The following is a 21,529-nucleotide window of genomic DNA, read 5'->3' on the forward strand; positions in this document are numbered from 1 at the left end:
TGACAGAGCCACAGAGGCTTTGACTAGGCTCTGCTTGGGGGCAGGTACAGTATATTATAGCACAAGGCCCCAACAAACCTATGTAGTAAGGATTATAATGATAGATTCCTGATGCAAAGGGAAATTAAATTACCTATAAACCACATTTTAAACCAGACCCAGACAACATCAGCTAATCAGAGAGCCTCCAGTGCCAGTGGAACCAGTGCTACCTACTGGGAAGACCCCAGTCCCATGCACTGTATCTGATCCTTATGTGTCCACGTTGATCACTGGACACAGGGAAACCATTTAGAACAGACATAGTGAAAAAGGCATGTAGTGTATGCATGTGCCTTTGTCTGTGTATTCTGTAAGGCCTCTACAGGGGGCCTAAGCAGACCGGCTCGCTCATTAAACCAATCACATCAAATTAAGCACTTCCTTCCGTAAAAGCTGGTTTCTTTCCCTGAATTCTTTTTCCTTCTTTGAACCCCCCACTGCGTCTGCTCGCCTGTCTATCGCAGACAGTCATCTTTACTCATTGATTCTTCTCCAGCCAAATGTGAAGGTCAAGTTAACTCACTGGGAACCGCCTGACGCACAGCCATGGGAAGCGCTCTACATGAGGAAGCATAAGATCTGACAGCAGTTGGGTCCTAAAGCTTGCTTGAAAAAGAATAAATTGTCATAATCTTTTTATGTCACTGATGTTTTGATGTTTTGACATATAGTCCTTTTTAAATGAACCAAAGTCAGTCCTCTGAAAGTGCACCAAAAAGTGAACCAACAGAAACAAGACTCTTTTTGTGTTCACATTGTCAGTTCATTTAAAGAGGACTCAGTTCTCTTTCTGGTCAACTTCCACTCTGATGGGGCCTTTGTCCTCTTCCTGTTCACACTATAGCCTATGTATAATATATATTGACATAGTTTTGTTTTTACTTTGACATGGCCCTGCAGTGCAGTTATGAAGCCCCCACGCAACATTCCACATCTGGAGACGTGCAGTATCTTCTATGGACCAAACTGCTCCTCGTCCTGCGTCCTTGCAAGCCTTACAGGCCGATGTGGTTTCGTCCATTTGTTCAGGCATCCCAGTGCAACAGCATGTGATCTAAAGGGCTAAATACAATGGCAAAGAGCAAAGAGAACCTGCAGCGCTTTGTGTTCACAGTGCACAGATTAAGTGAACCGTACCACGGACTTGAAGCGAACCGAACTCGGGTTTGCTTCAGAGGGGTCTGGGTTCTCTTCTCTTGAGTGTTCACATATGCACAAAAAATGCTGAGTCACTGCTCTGTGTCCACTAAGAGGGCTGAAAAGGATCAATTTTTGAATTAGAACAAGCATCTCCAACAAGTAGTCCTTTCTTTTGACTATTGCCACCCTCAGTTCAGTATGCAGCCTGGTGCAACCTTTAAATTGCCAAACTGTGCTGTTAGCAGGGCGTGGCCACTGGTGTTGATTTCCATACCTGTATAATTTGGATCTCTGCAGGACACGCTGCATATGTATGTTTCCTCCCAGTCTCAGGCCTTTTGTGCACCCTCATACCTTTCCTCTTCCCTGGGAACCACATGAATCTGCGGGCTCATGTTTTATTTGCTCTGGCAGATAATTCCGTTTGTGATTTGGTCTGGTGATGTCAGGCTACCTTTTCACCATCTCTCAAAGATTTCATCACCTCTCAAACATCATCAAGCATCTCACATTAGAATATTTTTATGGAATGTTTTGTTTCTCCACCCCTCACCTTCTTCTTAAGTCTCCTCTGACCTCAGTGAACTTAACATGGCATTGTAGACTCATGAAAGTGAGCTGCAGAGGGGGAATTATTGAGGTGTGCTATAAACACAATTATTCAAAAGTACATACGAGCTTAATACATTTGCAGCTGTGCGTAGAGTAATGCTGTGTTATTATCACTTCTAGTCCTTTCCTGGTGTCCCTCTGCTGTTTCCCTTTTTGGGGAGATGTAGTTTGTTCTTTGCGGCTGACTGATAAATAAAGTATAGACAAGGAGGAAGTGCTTGAAATATTTATGATCTTTGTTTCAAGAAACACTGTGTAGGAACACAAAATGGAAGACTTAAATGCTGTCCGTATGTACGCACTGTACTGTACGCTACATTTATACCTAGAGGGCACGTATGCACAATGCAACAAGAGGCATAATGGTTTCTGTGAGAGTTAAGGCTATAAAATGCCTTCTGTTTCATAATATAGATTCATAGTTATGCAATGGGGGAGGCCTCTATATTCGAGACCAGTAAAATAATTAAAAGGCTATTGAGGAATATGTTTTCAATATCTTTATATTAGTAATGGAACAATACATCATGTACTCAGTGATACCTGCAGTATTTCAGCAGCTCTGCAAAAAAAATCTAATATAAGAGGTTTCCATAAACAGTGGATTCCCATGGCTCATGTCTTTTACTGAGATTCCTGTAATATTGGTGTAAGCATTATATCCAAGCACTGTGTATGATATTATCTACATTATTATGTAAGTCTAAGAATACTATTCAGGCCACATTTGCTTGCATAATGTTTGCTTTTCACACTCATAAAACTGATGATGCCTCTACAGCTTTACTGGCTCATTGTAGGAAACCTGTGAATTGCTTAGTGTGATCACAAAGCTTCATATTTCGCATGGTTTCTCCCATATGCACCCACTTCCTCTCTCTTTTACACACTCACGCACACACCAAACAAGACACCAGCTGGTCCTGAATCATTCTGACATCTGCATACAGTGTACAGGGACTTGTGTTGCTATATCAGGAGAGGCTCAGCTGAACTAACCCTAACCCATTGTCAACCTGTCTGCTGTTTGCCTGCCTGTAACCGCACTTTTACTATAATAGATTTCCCATATATTGATTTTATCGCCGCACAATGTAAGCAAGCAATTCAGGGGAACAGAGGCTCTGAGACACATTTATTTAAATAACTTTCAAAAACAGCAATAAAGAAAACATCTATTGAACCTACAGTACATGGGAGTGAAACGTTTGTACAAAAATATGTCACTTTGTCGGGCCAAACATACAGTAATATATGATTATTATTATTATTAAAGTTATACAGATCAGTAATAAGACTAAATTGAGCATGCTTTATCTCCTGTACATGTTATATAAATATTTACAGTCATTCAACATGAATACATCGTCACCAGCTCCAGCAAACTCCTATTTTCACAATCTTAACAATTCAGCTATATGTGTCAGTATCATCATACGATCACCTCTCTTCTGTTAACTCTCAGTTCTTACGTTGGGGAAACTTTTCTGCAGGTGAAAGCTGTAGGAAAGAGCAGTCATGTTGCAATCCTTCATCTGGTCAGCTTATCTCCAGTAGCACTGTAACTGAAACTGAAATCAAGGGATGACTTCTGAGTTATTGTTCCTCTGAAACAACTGACATTTTCATTCATCCTGCAGATGAATGAAATGATGCATTCACAACCCAATATTACTTCAAATTGCTTGTTGGAAATACTACTTTTTTTTAAACTCTTGAACTGTATGTGTCTGGGTTAGTCTTTCACGCCCCTTGAACTCTGAGTTACATTTTGCCTGCTCATGGATTGAGCCGTCGTTGCAGTTTTGCGTCACGTTCTGCTTCATCATCCACCCGCTGAATATGCACAGCTAATCCTGAATGTTTTTTTCTCTCATACCACACTCCTCACTGCTGTGCCGTCCTCACCACCCTCCCTCGCTCCTGCTTCCCCCACTCTTCCTCCCTCTCCCTGTGTTGTCTCCTGTTCCTGCTCTTCCTCATTTCCTGCATGTGCTTCCACTTGCCAGCTCCTAAGCCCCGTCCTCGCACCCTCGACGGCTTCTTCTCCAGCCACAGCGAATCGCAGTACTCCTCCAGAGAGCCGAAGGGAGAGCTCATCACTCTTAAGTAGTCTTTGTAACGCTGGCGGGACTCCACCACGGGGTCTTCGCTCGGCTTGGGCCTCCCGTCCAGTTTTCCGTGTGTAACAAGTTGTAGATTGAGACGGAGGAGAGTGCGGGTGAAGTGTGTGTGCTCTTGAGCCACGCAGAAATACACACCGGCGTCTGAGGCGTGGAGGGAGCGGATCAGGAGACCGCGATCTGTGTGGACGACACGATCATCCAGCCTAACCTGGGAGACAAAAAGAAACACGTGAGAGCTGAGCAATGCAAGACAAAATGTTGTAAAATGTCGCTTTCTTCAATTGCCCTTACAATTTTCTTTTCATAAATCAAGTTTCAAAGCTCTACTGCAAAGAAACAAGAAATCCAGTGTCCCTTTACCCCCAATAAATCAATCAGAATGAGCACACATTGCAAAACACCGCCTTTATACCTGCCACCCTGCCTACATCCATAGATTTTCACGCCTGATTTGTATCCAAGGTGCGTTAAACACGGTAATGACCCCTGAAACGGGAAACATATTGAATTGGGTGCGGTGAGAGTCACCCACACACAGATGCAGCGTGGGGGGCCAGGGGTCATTATGTGGTGTGGAGAGATCTTTAGATGCATGATGAGTGCAGGCAATAAGCGAAGCCTAAAGAAGGCATTTGGCAAATTTGTTAGTGTGTGTGTGAGGGTGCATGTGCTTGTCGTTAAGGTGTAAGGGCAAGCAGTGTGCTAATGTTTGCGCACCGCTCTTTTTATTTAGCATCCACCATGATTCATCAGGTGGCACGGCTGCTGTCAGGGCCTAAAACAACACAGCTGTGTGCAGAGGACAGGGAAAGAGGGCGACAGTGTGTGTGTGTCCGTGCACGTGTGGGTGCTTCAAAAGAAAACCTCCCACAGCCCCGCGCCGACCCCCCAGAGGTGTAAGTGATAAGAAAGTTAGAGAGGGAGGCCCTGGCGTGAAGTGCATGTAGAAAAACACGAATATTGGCCTGTTTATGGCACTACATATGAACCCATGTGTGCGTGTGTGTGTGGCTATATAGCTCTGTGGTGGTTCTAGGTCTGACACTGATGATGTGTTGTCCAGCCAGAGACAGAGCCCCCAGGCCCTCAGAGGCTCTTTGGGCCCTGACCCTTACCCACATTAGATTTACTGCTCTGTCACCCATCACATCCTCATTTCCTAACACACCTGATTGACTTGACAAATCACGTGGGATATATATCAGAAACAAAATCTCACTCAGGCAATGCCTCTGCTGAGATGTTGGGCATTTTTTAAAAATCATTCGATCAGTATTTATGTGTTCACTCCATCCAAAATCACGGCATCTGTGACCAAATGGCAATGCCAGACGTTTAAATTCACCCAGCTGGTCTGTCTTTATTTGTGTACCTGTGTGTGCATGTGTGTGTCTGTGTGTGTATGTGCATGTGATTGAGCCTACAAACTACTGCAAAGACATTGCAACGCAGCATTTTGTTCTTAGGGACCCTTGCATGCCTGTTTGTGTGGACAAGCGTGCACGTGGAGCAATCCAGTAAAACACAGCTTTTAATAGTAAAATGAAGCACAAGTTTGGGCAAGTGTTTTAAAAGCTTAGGTGATCAAGTTAAGAACTCACCATGCTTACGGGAAAGCTGTTTTTCTAATGAACACCGCAAATGAAATTTAACATGATCCATGTTTTCCTATTGCAGATTTTCTAATGGGCCTACATTCCAGGCTCCAGGAGGTGAATACACACACACAGGCACAAACAGACACATACACACACAAACATGCTGTGAGAAAGTCTTCCAGCTCACATCTTTAATAGCTGACTTTTACGAGGGGGATAAGAGGAGGGAGTGTGCGTATGAGAGTGTGATGAAAATAAGTGCTGGCTGCAGGTGCTGCGAGCAGCTGGTCGAGGACGCCTTTAACAAAACCCATCAGGAGGCGAAAAGTGCGGAGAGAAACGCAGAAGGAAAGAGACTGTGGGAAATTGCGGAGACGACAGGAAAAGTATGGGGGAACAAAGTAGACGGAGTAAGCGGCGTGAAGGCAGGGACAAAGTGAGGAGAGATTAAGGTGGGACTGATGAGAGGGGGTTGAGGGACAGAAGAGGACAAGGGATGACAGACAGAAGGAAGCAGAGTGAGAGGTTGAAATGAGCCAGACACTTCGGAAATCACCTGCTCCAGCACCACACGTCCAGCTGTGAGAGCAGGTAGACCACCTACTCACGCAAGAGGGCATCATTGTCCCTGCTGTGGGGGCCACTCTTGTCAGGCTGTGTGATAAATTCATCTTAAGTCCACGAACTTTGGGTGTTCTGGTTACATACAGGTTTTAATGTTCTAGCCAATCAAGTTTCCTTTCATAAAATGCAGGAAATCAGGCTGCAAGTTTTTTGTACCTGACACAGCTGCTAGTAAATGCAACTTGGCAACTCGGCAATATGAGAGACGGAGAGAAAACCATGACTACGACTGAAAAAAAACAAAAGTAACATCAACACCAAATGGCAGTGAAGTCACGTCTCCATACAAAGATGAGGAAATTGTCGAATAGCATCAATTACAAGAAAGCTTTTTGAATTCTTCAGTGTAACAAAGCTCAAACAAAGACACCCTGAAAACACGTAACACACACACAGCTAATCTCTTCCATCACCTGAAAAAGTACACAGTGGGTGTTTCTTTGACCTCCACCTATCTGCAGTTCACTTGAACTCCTTCACTTTGTTTTGACTGTCAGCAGCTTTGCTGAGGTTCAGCCAGGAAAACAATCAATCAAGTGCTCAATCGTAAATTTGAACCCACATGAGGAGTAGGAAAACTGAGTGAAAGCGAACGTGCACCTATTTTATTGCATAAGATGTGTTGCCTGTGAGGGGAACGGAGAAAGAAAACTGCTTTAATTTACTTTTTTAATTGTTATTATTCAGTTTAAAAGCCATGTTTGTAGTCTGGCATGCTAATTCAATGCTAATTTATTAGCCCATTAGGGAAAGAATGTATCTTTTAACCATGTTTGGTTTAGTTATTATTTTTATTTATATATTCATTAGTTTATTCATTCATTTATTTCTGCAAAGGATGATGTATGTAGTATGGCGGCACGGTGGTGCAGTGGTTAGCATTGTCCCCTCACAGCAAGAGGGTTCCTAGTTTAAACCCGGGGTAAGGGGGCCCTTCTGTGTGGAGTTTGCATGTTCTCCCCATGCCAGCGTGGGTTTTCTCCAGGTACTCCGGCTTCCTCCCACAGTCCAAAGACATGCAGGCTAGGTGAACTGGTGACTAGAGGTGTGAATGTGAGTGTGAATGGTTGTCTGTCTCTATGTGTCAGCCTTGTGATAGTCTGGCAACCTGTCCAGGGTGTACCCCACCTCTCGCCCCATGTCAGCTGGGATAGCCTCCACCCGCGACCCTCATGGACGACAAACATGGCGCTAGTCAAGAAGACACAAAAGCGGCTAAAGCAGATGAAAACTCTCCACAGAACATTTTACAACAACAGCTACCTGCCCTGGATGACACTGTCACCTCCCAGTGCCTGCAGAAAACTCATAACATCACAAAAGCCTCACTCCATCCTGCTCACCATCTGTTTCAACTGTTGGCCTCCAAAAGCTCTACAGATCCATCAAAACATGCACCATAAGATTCATAAACAGTCTCTACCCCAAAGCCATCACCATACCAAACTATAAAATGAAGCAAACTCACTAAAGCATCTTACAGGTCTTTTCCTTAAGTGCAATAACTTATTTTATGGGCAATAATATGCAGGAGCGCTTTTTTTTTTAATCCCATTTTAACTGCATATATTGGCAGTGAGTGTATGGTGTCTTCATGTGAGTGGAATGGAGGCATTTATTTACTTATTTTTATTACTATTTTATTAGTATTTATTACTTGAGTCCTTGAGTGCACCTGAATTTTGCACGACAGTAAAGAAATCTGAATCTGAGTCTGGTTTGTTCATGTTTCAGTCATTATCAGGACATTCTTCAAACACCAGAGCAACATTTTTACATTATACCATGATAAATATCAGCATTGGTCAGAATAACAAACTTGTGTTAATGTTCTGCTGTGAAGCCCAGCCTGAGTCTGTCTTATCATCCAGTAATAATTGTATTAAAATGTATCAGGAAAAAAATGTTTATTATTAGTATTAGTCCAGGTGGTGGCTCTCTCTACCTTTTTATTGGCAGAGAAGACGGTGAGATAAAATGTCTGTAATGTAAAAAATGACTTTAATGTGCATACTCCAGCACAGCCAAACCTCTTAGAGATATTTTGCCATCATAAATACGACTGTAGTTACTGTCCATCCATCAGATTCTACACATTCTGCTTTATTTTCTTAGCTTCTGTGTCTATATCACATGACAGTCCTGAGGGAGGAAGAACTCCTGCATTCACTCCTTCATCACTTTGTCTAGAGTACAATAGGTCACATATCATTGCATGCCTAGACACACAAACACAGAAAACACCCCATTGTGTTCATTACCCCAAAACACATGGCTGTCCCTAGGGAGCGCTCTGTTATGATTTCTGCTGTAGGGGATCATAAAGAAACACACGCACACACACACACTAAAGGGAAACATGGGGCTTTGTGCTGTGAGGGCCTATAAAGGAACACATGGGCCTTTAGTGGCCTCTGCACCTGTCAGTGTGTTTACATTCACCCCTGAAAGAGAGGACAGGGGACCAGTCGTGGGAGTAAATAAGTGTAGCAGGAAGTGGGGAGAGAAAGGAGGAGTGAGTAGGTTGAGTGGTAAGCAGGCCACTCGCAGAGGGTGGAGGGAGGTTTGTGTGTTTGGACAGGGGAGGTGGAGGCACCGAGGTGCTGAGTAAGCAGGTCTCTGTCGTCTCATTCAGGAGACGGGTGTCATCATCAACGAGTTCCTTTCCACACCTCAGATATAAACTCTATGTCCCTGTACGTCTTCGTCTGTCCACCATCCTGTCTCGCAGGACCTGAGTTTTAAAGTGACTCTGGTTCGATGCAATGACAATTAGCAAGAATCACTTACTGAGTTTTCAAGTAATGCTTTTGCTGCATTCACATGCTCCATGGACAGTCCTGTTTTTCAAGTTGGGAAGTTAGGAAGGAAACTTAGGTCTGTTCATGTCTTAGGTCCACACAGTTAAATATATTTAGTGCCATACTTGCATTTGGCCATGTCGTCAAGCTAGTCTGCTGTCTCTGTGAGGTAGCTGTCCGTTAATCATTCTCTCTACAGCAGGAAACTGCACTTCAAAATAAAAGCTTTGCACCAGAAATTCAGTGTACTTCAAAATACAGTCCGTTTGTAACAACCTTGACACATTTGCAAGTCATTTGCAGACCATTCAGAACGGAGCTGTGACCCACTTTTGGAAAGCGACCCACCAGTTGGGAACCACTGCTCTACATGAACATAACTAACCTTTTCAACCTAATACCATATTACAGTCATTGTGTGAAATGATAAAAAGTATTATCATCAATCAAGCAATCACTTTAATCCATTGTGCTTCTGCATGAGTTCAACTTGGGAACATGTGTACCAAAATTTTGTTGTTGCAATTTGAGAATGTGTTCACTTGAACTTTCCCAGTCGGGAACTCATTATTCTGATTATTCCAACACCATATGACTGCAGGGTTTGTGTGAAGTCAATATTGATACAGCCTTGAGCCCTGTTTCCCCCAACGACTTTTGGTATAGAACCTTTGGAACCAGAAGTAACCCTTCAGACATGGTACCAAGACCCTCGCGTTTCCACCGCAAACAGTACACTTAAATGTGGGAGGGGTTGTTGCTGCTGCAAGAGGCAGCAAAACATCCTTTAATTCTATAGTTACAGTTTACTAATAAAACTCTCCACGGTGGTTACATGAGCCTCAATCCAGCCACAGCTCAGCCCTGAGCAGAGTGACCATCCGCTATTGACCAATCAACAGACTGCAGTGTTCACAGCTCCACCTTTTAGTACCAGATCTGTGTGCTAGGTACCCCAACAGAGGGGGACCAAAAATGGGGACGGTACGGAATGGTTCCATTGATACCATCCACAACTTTTCACAGTGGAAATGAAAAAAAGCGTACTGTACTTAACTGCACCATACTGTACTGCTTGGTGGAAATGGGTCTATAGAGTGCTGAGTTTGTTTTCTGATCCACCACTCCATCCTCCTGCCCAAAACACAATTTAAGGAATCTACAGTCGCCCTTGAATAATCTACGGTGGCCCACAGGGAGAAGAAGTTGCATTCCAGCATGACGACTTAATAAGAAAATGCAAAAAAAAAAAAAAAAAAAGGTTAAATGAAGGGTAAAATTCAATTCTCATGTTCCTTTCCCCCCTTTTTCCATATAAGATAGATAACTCTCATCAATATCCTTTCAGGTGGGCCTGCTTTAAGTCATTCTTCACCTTCCTCAACACCAGAGGAGCTGCAGAACATTTCAGAAAGCCCTGGACACTCATAAACAAAAATACTAACCTTACACAAGTAACTAGCGAGACCCTGGATCGCTCCCTTATTACCTATAATTCCACAATAGATGTGACTTTTGGGTATTCAACTTTGTTTAAAGCTTTGAATAATATCTTCTTTGTCCAAGCACTGTTTTTCACCTTCCTTCCTTCTGCAGTGCTGTGATTTGTGGTACAAAGAGTTGCTGATGGGTTCAAGGCTCAGACCTCACAGCCAGTGAGGTCAAGTCAAGTATGTTTTTGGAGGTTTTGAAGTACTTATGTAAGAAATTACTTTTGCAGTGACAAATGTCCGTCTTTAGCCCTTTAACTTCCTTGCTTTGTGACCTGGCATGAAGAAAATGTAACCCCTCAGGTACTGTAAACTCAAGAAAAGCAAAAAGGCCCACCTTCAGACATCAGAGAGAAAGAGAAAGACAGAAGGAAAGGAAAGAGCGGGAGATAATTTATGTTTGGGTGGCGTGTGTGTCAATGAGTGCACTCGCTGACCTCCTCCTTGCGTTCAGTTCCAGGCCTCTGTATGTACCACCGGATCTGGGCCTGTTGAGATTTGGGAATACATTCGAGAAAGGTGGAGTTGGTCTGCACACCGTAGAGGACTCTCTCCTCCACCCGTCCCCCAACAAGACCTAAAGAAAACACAACTGTTATTGATCCAAGAGTCTTTTCTCTGGCTCTAAAGAAAGGTATCTCATGCAGGTATCCTCTAATGACTTGTTAAGTGATTCTTTTATCTGTTCGCTCGATGTGTGTTTGGAGCTTGTAAAGAAAAAAGCAGACTTTCTTACAAAGACAGACAAAGGTGGAATTTCTTGAGAGAACGAAGTCTACATACTGTCCTCTGTGTCCCAGCACTGACTGGCAGGGTCTCCATGCTTGATGTCCTGTCTTCTGGCTCGCCTGGAGAACAAACACACCAAGTTTATTAAGATTACGAGTTCATGTCAACTTTGAGAGACATGTAACCAAGATAGAGAGAGTTTGGTGGAACTGATCATTTTGTATAGGAGCTAACATTTAGCTTATGTAATAACCACCACCAAATACATAGGTCAAACTTGACACTGACTAAGAATGCTGTAAACATGTGAGGAGGTTGCCTGACTGTAACCTCCGGCAGCAAATTTTCAGAATGACATAAAATGTGATTTAAGGTGACCTCTGAAACCCTCAGTGTCTTTCTCTGGTTGACACATGTAACAGCCCTGACACATCAGGCTGCCGGTCGGCCGCTGGTCAATGTCAGGCCATCGGTGCATCTGTGGCTCTCGTTTTCACAGTGTGTCCTGCCTCTTTGACCCTCATTGGCCTTTGTCTGCTTTTTTTTTGTTTTTTTCGGTTGATTTGGCAAGTTGCATCAGCAAGGTGACGGCTTAGCCCGTCTGTGAATGACATCCCTCATGATTGGCAGTTCAGCTCATTGGAGAAGAGAAGTGGAAGTGAGGAAAGTAAACAAACTGCTAACATACAGAGGGAGTGAAATCAAAACTAACTTGTTATATCCTCCTGAGATCCTGTGTCTTCATGAAGGACGTCACATTTTGGGTTTACTTGACCATATACTTCATTCTACTTAACTTAGACCTGTTGTCCTCGTTCTTGGACACTTTTTTATGCCATCTAGCAGCAGTAAGAGCACAATACACTAATCCACCTAAAAAATAGATGGCAGTCATCTCTGCCAAGTTTGCAGCCAATCCCGACACAGAAGTGGACAAGGTTGTAAACCTGATCACGTTTTGTGGTTGAAACTTGTTTATTTATGATTAATAATCTTTTTAGTTTGATATGGCAACAAAGTTGACCAATTTTAGCAACAGTAACAAGCTAAGACACTGTTGGGATTTTATTGGGACTTTATTATCGTCTCATTTGAGGACACTGGGATTTAATTATTGTTCCGTTTTTTTATACTTATCAGGTCCTACTGATCCCAAATTGCTAGGAGAAATTAAAAATGCATACCAAAAAAAGTTCAGGTCTCAGGAGTATATGAGGTAAGGTTTTTTTTAGTCATTGACCTCTTTAGCAGAAACAGTTCATAATTGTTTGTGTTAGTGTTTGCTAGCACATAGTAGCTAAATATCATTTGGTCTTTTGTTTATGTGCTAACTGGCTAATTAGCATCTTAACTCAGTGCTCTTGGCCTTCCGGTTTCCCACTTTAAATGACCACTGCCTGCTGGTATTGAGAGTAATTTCCTCTCATGCAGCCGCAGAATGTACGTGCTAGTTGGCTGTTGGCTGCAGTCTTTGCAGTGTGTTCAGGTGCGACTTTTTGGCTGAGACACAGGAGATGTGAGGTGATGCACAAGTTAGCCTTTGTCACTGCCAGTTCATTGATGTCAGTCGATGTCTGTGTCTGGGCCTTAAAACCAACAGTGAATCATTCTGCCTATAACTGTAATAGAAATCTCATTCACAAACTGATTGTTTGGTGTTATAGTCGAAACTGTTCTACACGTTTCTTTGGCCTCTAGCTCAGTGCTGCTCACTTGGGCTCCTTCAGTTTGTATTGATTACACCTCCTCCACCTCCTGTCAGTCCTGTGTGATGGGACATCTGTAGCCTACACTCCCTGACACTGCGGAGATCAGCTTTCAAAGAGCCCTGGAGACCGAAAGCAGGGCCTCCACTGTTCCACAAACCATAACAGCATCCCCACTGGCCAATAATATGGCAGTGTGACCTCTAACTGTAGGGTATAGATTCTGTGGAGCCACGATTCGTGCAAGCGAGCACACAAAACAAAAAACAAAGACACACATGCAGCACACACTAACATGCTTTCACACCTCAAGGACTACACTCCAGAGGTGTGGAGTGACAGTAGCATTAATCAGCTGAGGAGCAGCATCTCTAATCAATGTTTCAAGTGGACTAATACCCTCTGGCATGAAAAAAGTGCTGAAGAGGTGAAGAGAACCAAAATAGAAAACATATTTAGCAAGAACTATGAACTCCGCCTGACAGTCCCAGAATAAAGAACCAGCCCCGGGACCACGCACCATTGAGAAGTAGGGCAACGTAGCGTCAGTTTAAAGCTGTTCTTTCGTAGGATCACACATATTTTTAAGTTTATTCCTGAAAATCATGCTATCCAGTGTCAAAATATTTCAAAATTCAAGTGGCACCAAGACATTAACGTGCAGCAGCTCTGTGCAAATGAGAGAAAGTAAATATAAAGGTCAATTTAAAGTAGGGAATTTCAAATTTTCAAGAGTTTAGCATACCTCTTGGATGCAGGGATGTATCGTGAGCATGTGTGTCCGTCCCAAGCGCAGTATGGGTCTCGTGCCAGGCAGCATTCAGCACAGGCTTGGCCGTACAGGTGACATCTACTGAGTGAGACCTGGGCTAGCCCTTCACTTGAGCCGACGTAGAGCTGTTGCTACAGTGAGACACACACCACATTCTGCTTTAGGGAGGGTAAACACACAGATCAATTTCAAGTTCAAATGTATTCTTTTAATGGTGTAAAAATATATACATAAAGAAAGTACAACAACAGAAGCAGTCCATAAGACGGTACATTTTATGGTTTGTGCTAAAAGAATTGTTTTCTCTGTACACATATAAACTTCATATATCAAACTTTCCTCAGGGTTCCTCCTGTGAATTGAGCTCAAGAATAACTCAGGGTCAAAGTGTTGTAAAAATAAGACTAATAATTCAAAACCTGAGACTCACACTTGAAACAAACCAGAGATTTAAGGATTTTTCAGTGGGAGGACTTTTTACAAATGTGGCCCGAAGGATCTGCTCTGACTCGTCCTAAGTTACGGAGATTCCTGCACAGAACTTCCAAACAACCTCTGAAAAACAATAGCGAACATGCACATACAGACACACGCACAGGTCAAACCCTGCTGGAGATTAATGGAAGCAGTGATTGGGGTTGAAGTGTCTACTGACACCCCTGACCTTAAGATAATGAGGCAGAAGGGGGAGCATGAAATCGAATAGATGAATGAATTTAGGATAAAGAAAAAACAGTATGTCTTGTGCCACATCAGGCAAATACAGCTGAAAGTATTTGGCATGAATGAAGGCAGAGAAGTAGTGTAGGGAGAGTGTGGGAATAAAATGGACGAGAATAAGGCCGAACCTGTTTGGAAGACATCTCCATGCTGAGGATGGGAGTGGGAACCTGCACAAAGTAAATCAAACCAGCTTTAACACCTCAATAAATATACATTGCTGGAGCAGAAACAACAGATAACTTTGTTAATTAATTTCTCTGAAAAATCCATCAGCATTCCACTTTCTGTAACAGAGGCATGATGAATATTTCACTGTTTGATGAGTCAACTGTACCACAGAGGACAGCCAGAGAACAGTTGGCATCGTCGATCAAAAAGCTCGAAGCGAATGACAATGTGTGTGCTTCTGTTTCTGTATTTGTGTGTGGAGCTGTGTTGTGCGCCGAACCTGGAAAACTTGAAGTTCTTCAAGCACCACTTCCTCTGTTGACCAATTCTCCTGAGTGATGCTCACCACCTTCAGAACTGAGCCGGCGTCTACGGCAGAGAGTGAGACGAAGAAGCAGGAGGGGTGATTAGGATCAATCAAGCAAACCACACAGCATGAATTTTTCATTCAGAAGTGAATAATATAAACCAGCCAGGTATGAGTACGGTATTGTTTTCATATCCAATGACAATGAGCACACTTTTCTCTCAGGCACCAACACAATTTCAACAATTCTCAGACTTTAGTTTCAGAATTTCTGTTGAAATGTACATCTGATCCAAGACATGGATCCATATGCAACCTTACATGTATCATTTCTTCCAACTACAAGACCATAACAGCATCAGATACATCTGTTTACAGCCAAGGAAAACTCATAGTAATCTAGTGCCCTCTGCTGGCCAAATATGGAGCTTCAAGAGACAACACAGAGGAGATATGTGCGTCTCACCTGTTCCCAGAAACATGACCTCATATTGTCCATCTTCCGCCAAAACTTTGTCCACCACAATCTGAGTCAGAGTGTAGTCCACTCGAACACGTGTGAACACAGGTCGGCCAGTCAGAGGGTAGACAGAGCGGTACATGAGAGGGTGGAACCGAATGAAACTGACCACCTCATCTGGGAAGTCTTTAGTTGTCTTGATTCTTGGATCATAAGTCTTGCTGGGACACTAAAGGACAAAAATTAGAAAAAATTTAGTGCAAAAGTTTTACAATTCCAAGATAAAATTCACTCTATGTATGTGTTAAGTGAGTTCTGTCTATCAATGTAATGGTGCGTGTCTCCCTCTGGTGGCCAAATGAAAAACAGCAGGCGCCTAACCACATCTGGAACATCTGTGTCACTCTTGTTCCCCCCTCTCTGTGGATGCTATAGCTCAAACAGCTGTGCACCTGAAGCGCACGCCGAACTCTCCATACATCCCTTTCCCTCCCATGATTACACTTTGTAAACAAAATGAAACAAGAATCTGATTAACATGTCGAGCAGCCTCATCCGAGCCAAGGTTATGTCATACATCATGCGCAGATGTGAGCATGCATACCCTACAGCATCTTGAACATTTCACCTTTGAATCCAACCACTTTTAAATTAGGCCATGTTTATTATTCCAAATTAGGAGGGAGGCTTTTATTCATCTAATTGTGAGGAGGAAATCATATTTAGCTGCAAGCAATCAAGTATGAGCTGTCTCTGCACCGTTCCAGGACGCGGATATGGTATCCTCCCCTCGTATTCCACCCATCGGTGGTCGGGCCCCTCCTTGTGGGCGTAAGGTCCATTAAACACGGCCCTGATGTCCGCCATGCTGTACACGCACACTGCTGAGCCACGGAAAATGGAGCTGAGTGGAAAGAGGAAACAGGTTAAGTATAGGGAAGAAAAGCAGAGACCACAGGTGATGGTGATGACGGTGTGATGAATACTGGATTTACCTGGAGGTGGTGAAGACTGCGTACACTTTGGGGTTTTTATCATCTTTGGTAGGGAGCAAAAATATGTCCTCTGTGAGAGAAGGGGAAGCAGCATAAAGGTTATTTGTTTTTATTACCTTTATCCACACAGAAGAGATTTTTCAGCCACTGTGCCGCTGCTGGCATAATTGGAAATGCTGTCCTTTTCAAAAGTGCACTCAAAAGGTAGATTCAAGAGGATAAAACCCACTTTATTGGTCTGGATTTTCCCTCTTTATTCTCACAATCACTTACGGAGCTCATCAAAGTGTGTGTCCACTCCGTCCGGTCCAGGGATGGAACACACAAGTCTGGTTTTGAGGAAGGTGGTCCACTTATTGGTCAGACTCCTCAGCCCACCCACATCATTCTGAAACACAACCACGTACAGTGTAACAAAACCACAGTCAGCACAGTGCAGCTGTCCTACATGGCCAAAAGCCCACCACAATTAATAATACACACTTTCGACTTAACCACAACCTCACTGTAATCTATCTAATGGACCCACACACAGAGATAACACACAGCATCGCAGGCTGACTCAGATTTCCTGCACTAATTGGGAAAATAAACAGGTGAACCGCATGGATCTGCTTATTTAACCAGCACAAAGGAGGCCTTCTTGTTAGTTTAATGACAGTCGGGAGTAATTGAAAAGGGAGAGGAAAGAGAAAGAGGAAAATGTTGAAGGAGAAGAGCAGGTTTCATCTTAGCATTTGAATCGCTGTTTTAAGTAGCGACCTTTGATTGAGCGATGGTAAGAGCATTCAAGTGCACCGCTTTGTAATGCATAGAAAACTTAAGAGATCCTCCTTATTAAAATTGGCTAGTGCACCATCTAAGTAGTATTGAGAAGACCTTTATGGTTCGACATCACAAAACCACAATTGTGTTTAAGAGACAAAAAGAAATGTAAGCACTTAATGAGGACGTTTCACAATGGTGATAATCTTCAAAGAGGACTGAAGTGAAGTGCCCTTGCTTCTTTTTGCATGCAGAGACAAACACTTACAGATAATGAAAGTGAGGGAAAAATACAAAGAGCATATGAGAGATAGCTGAAAGAGAGGGAGAGGGCTGTAATCCAGAGGAATCTCCTCTCTGTCTGCCTTACAGCTTACTCCCAAGTCATAAATACGCTGAAAGCTTTTCTCTAAGAATGTAGCAATGGGTCTCCGAATGCTAATAGCAAACTGCTGTGTGGGCTTGTCCCATTTGGAATGACTAACGGCGCACTGTATGGTATACAAAAGGTCCCCAATCATGAATCTATTCAGTCCTCAGTCAGCTGTGCAGTGCCATCTGAGCTTACAGTTGTTTTGACATGCTGTCAAACAGAACTTAATGGGCACTGAAACATGATATGCTTCTCAAATGTCTCGCAGCATCTCACAACAGAGCGGAGAGAATGTTTGTATTGTCAAAAATGATTCAGTTTAGGTATGAATTTAAAGTTTGGCATTGTGCTTCTAGCAACAGACCTTCAAATGATGACTTGTCGCTTTTGTTCCAGTGGAGGCTGAATGCTCTCGCTGTAAACTACGTTGGACAAAAGCATCTGCCAAATTAAAACAAGCTCGTGTAACGTACTGGGACCACACAAAAAAAGCTTTCTTTGTCAGGCCTTTATAGGAGAACACATGCAAATCCTTGAGTTAAAAAATAATGATGACAATGAGATGGTGCAAAGATCTACATCGATTTCAGTGACAATGTAGGCAGCAGCACTAAAAATGTCCTGTCAGCGGGGCACAAAGGTGCTAACAACATGATTAACTGCTCCTGGCACAGTCTTTCAGATGACTACAAAAGAAGAATGTATCAGGATGGCCTCCTCCTGGGAGACATAAAACACTTCTGTAATGGCCAACACAAAGATTCTTATCCGATCAGAACACTGAGGGAGTTACTGACTATGTTTACACGCACACTAACACTCCACCATTATTCTGAATGTGACGATATTATGAATTTCATGTAGGACAGCATATTCCTTTTGGATAGTCCAAAGTAGGCCATATTCCAAATGTAGCATTTTCCACTTAAGACGGTATGTGCCAGTATTACTCAGGTTTTGGGAGTATTCTTTGAACATGTATACAACACATTTGTGCATCTCAACTGGGGTTTTTACTGCAGTTTGCAACACACAGCCTCTTGCCTGTTTACTACTAGCCAACAGTTTGCAAGGCTTTTTTGAAAAAGTGGTTGAAGAAATGAAAGGAGAGGCTGTTTTCATATGGTCGAACAAGTCCGCCACCTGTGGAAAGCCTTAATCCTAACTCCTAACTAAATCCTATTTTGATGCAAGAAGCAAAATGGCACAAGCAGCTCCAGCTGTTCCACATTTCCACATTTTGATGTGATAAACAACACGTACGGGCACGTTATTTGGTGTATGCACGGCTGCATGTGAATGGAATCTAAACAGCTCAGCAGGAATAGCCTCTTTTTCAGAATAAGGGCAAAAAACAAAATATGTTGTGCATGTAAACATAGTCAATGATGCACGGGTCGGGGGTTTTTGGTATCCACCAGATCCGTTATGAGAGCCAATCTGCAGAGCCCAACTTGCAAAAATATGTGTAAATCGACCATCAGAACCTGACTCAACGTGCATACCGGCAACTTTTGTGTATTTGAGAGAGAAAGGAGGTGATAAAAAGAGAGACAGAAAGTTGGGAAGAAAAAGTGGAAGGTGGACTATGACAATGTTTCTGTAAGTTATTGATGACTTACTCAGAGTGCTGCTTTGTCACCTTTTGACCCGCCTGCTCAAACCTATGATATTTTCTAGTGAGCTCACTCACTCAACCTCAACCAATGCACAACTAGTCATAAGTGGGGTTTTGGCTCCTCCACACTCTGTAAGAGGTCTTCCACATCCAATGTTTTTCTCAATAGTCCCACTATGTCACACCTACTCTATCTTCCAAACACTACTTCTCTCATTAACTGTGTGTTGAAGTTCATGTACAAGTATCCTAGTCGGGCCTTTAACTCTTCCATCCCCTCTCTACCCCCTGCCTGTCCACCCATCTATTACATCCTCCCCTCCATGCCTCTGTATACCGCCAAACTTTCCACACCTCTCTTGTGTAATATCTCACCTTGCACACACGAGCCACTCGGGACAGGATGCTCTTGTCGTTGCCTTCCCACGACACTTCGCGGAAGAAAAAGTATATCTTATCATCATCTGGATTGTAGGTGTCTGCAATGGGATGAGCAGATATAAACCTGGCCTCTGAAGACACGGAGAGGAAAAGAGAGACGGGGGAGAGTGTTAAAATAAGTCAGGTAATGGATTTGCCATAAGCTGCAGCCTCAAGGTGGCATTAACACTACACTTAGCACAAGTTTATTTACAATCTCGCTCTATTTCTACAGAAAGGTCTGATTTATTACCATTTTCTTTTTACTAAGCTAAAGTTAGGGCTGCACATAAATCCCCAACTTGCCATACAGTTTGATACAGTGATTCTAAGGATATCTGAGTTAGTTTAAAGGCAGTTTTGTATACTTTTAATGATTTTCAGCCTGTCTGACAGCATCTGTTAAGCAGCAGTGTGCTGCTCAAACACACAGGCTTACCTGGGTGTACCACAATGTAAATATTTTATTACAAGTATAAAAGTCCTGCATTGAAAACCTTACTTAAAGCAGGATTAATTGATTCTTTTAGCCCCTTGAGGGCGGCTGTAAACACAACGTATTACAAATCACCACCTAATAAAGCAGGACATGTTGGCAAACACTTGCCTTCTTACACATGAAGCAGACACAGAGCAACATTAGTATTCACCTGGAGTCGTGTTTCTGGACACCCAGTGAATGTAAGACCAATTCTAACTCCTCATCTTCCTCTGTTTTGATCTCCACCAAAACCAAGATAAAAAAAAATGGGGCTCTTTAGCTAAGTGTTTCATTATGGTCACCTGTTGGTTGCTAACTTTGTGTACTCTATGGTGCTGGACAGGTTTCTTATAGTGACTTTTTGTTTTTTTTGCTGGAAACAGCTGCCTGTTGCAGCTGGAAATACTGATTATTGTTTTGAGTGAAAAAAAAACCCGACAATAACGTTGCCGTAAAATTAAAAAATGGAGCTAAAAGATGCTAAAACACTCCACAGAGCTAAGGGGAACTGCAGAGTTGGGTGATAATTCTCTGTGGGTCAATATGAGTGGCAGCTTTAATGTTACACACGGTCATCTAATTCAACTTTGATATAAAAATACTGATTATTGCTGCTTTAAGAGTCTACAAAGCAACACTATTGAGGTCTTAAAGCAGGGGTGTCGAACTCATTTCAGTTCAGGGGCCACAATCAGCCCAATTTGATGTGTGGGATATTTACTTAAGAATATTTCTATATACTGATATTGTAAAACACTACAGTTGTAGCGTTAGCTTGTGTGACCATGGAGATTAGAGTGACTGCCGGCTTGACCGCAGCTCATTCCCCTGCGTTACTAACTGTATTGACTAGCTATAGCTGGGTAGCTACCCCGCTAACACTGCATACAGATACGATAAGCATGAGTGACACGACAGCTGTCAGCAGCAGAATTATATTAGACTTCAAAATTAAACGGAATCATTGTTGGAAACATTTCCAGCAATGTATTTCATATTTGCAGGTATAACTGAGAGCACACTGTTTGACTCTGCTCCTCCATCTCAGCTGTGATGCACACCTTGGTGCCGGTGCTGAGAGTCTAGCAATGATGGGACCGCCCTTTTTCCCCATCATGCCTAGGCCTATAAGCTCCAGACTGCAAATTTGACTTTGTATCAATACAAAGTCACAGTGTTTATGATGCATTTGTTCAGTACATGGTGATTTATGTTGGTAATTGTAATTGTCCGCCAGAGGATCTCATCCTGCCAAAAAGTGCATCATACTTTATAATATGATCCTATATTTGTAATTTAAATTTTTATTTACAAAGCATTAGTGTTTATATCTTTCAGAGAATGAATGAATAAATGTTGTGCAGTAAACAGTGAAGGGTTATTTATTTAATCTTACTATATAATGACGAAAACTCTGTCTGTGGGTGTGTCTGTGTGTCTGTTCCACGTTTTTCTCCTCACTGACTTGGTCAATCCATGTGAAATTTGGCACAGTGGTAGAGGGTCATGGGAGGATGCGAATGAAGCAATATTACATCAATTGGCCAAAGGGGGGCGCTATAGCAACCGATTGAAATTG

At 42.8% G+C, this 21,529-nt stretch overlaps 1 protein-coding gene across 1 annotated transcript in view; it reads right to left on the minus strand.

Annotated features, from left to right (window-relative positions):
• Positions 1-2,916: 2,916 nt before the first annotated feature.
• sema3d (sema domain, immunoglobulin domain (Ig), short basic domain, secreted, (semaphorin) 3D) overlaps positions 2,917-21,529 on the minus strand; it is a 42,522-nt gene continuing 23,909 nt past the window's right edge. The window contains exons 8-18 of the mRNA XM_050073909.1: positions 19,425-19,561; positions 16,567-16,681; positions 16,294-16,363; positions 16,058-16,202; positions 15,305-15,527; positions 14,812-14,900; positions 14,489-14,530; positions 13,614-13,771; positions 11,217-11,281; positions 10,871-11,010; positions 2,917-4,128 (exon numbers count right to left, since the gene is read on the minus strand). Coding sequence (XP_049929866.1) covers positions 3,682-4,128; positions 10,871-11,010; positions 11,217-11,281; positions 13,614-13,771; positions 14,489-14,530; positions 14,812-14,900; positions 15,305-15,527; positions 16,058-16,202; positions 16,294-16,363; positions 16,567-16,681; positions 19,425-19,561 — 1,631 coding nt within the window. The 3' untranslated portion in view covers positions 2,917-3,681. The remainder of the gene's footprint in view (positions 4,129-10,870; positions 11,011-11,216; positions 11,282-13,613; positions 13,772-14,488; positions 14,531-14,811; positions 14,901-15,304; positions 15,528-16,057; positions 16,203-16,293; positions 16,364-16,566; positions 16,682-19,424; positions 19,562-21,529) is intronic.

The sequence above is a fragment of the Epinephelus moara genome, chromosome 20 (assembly GCF_006386435.1).
Source record: "Epinephelus moara isolate mb chromosome 20, YSFRI_EMoa_1.0, whole genome shotgun sequence".
Taxonomy (NCBI): Eukaryota; Metazoa; Chordata; class Actinopteri; order Perciformes; family Serranidae; genus Epinephelus; species Epinephelus moara.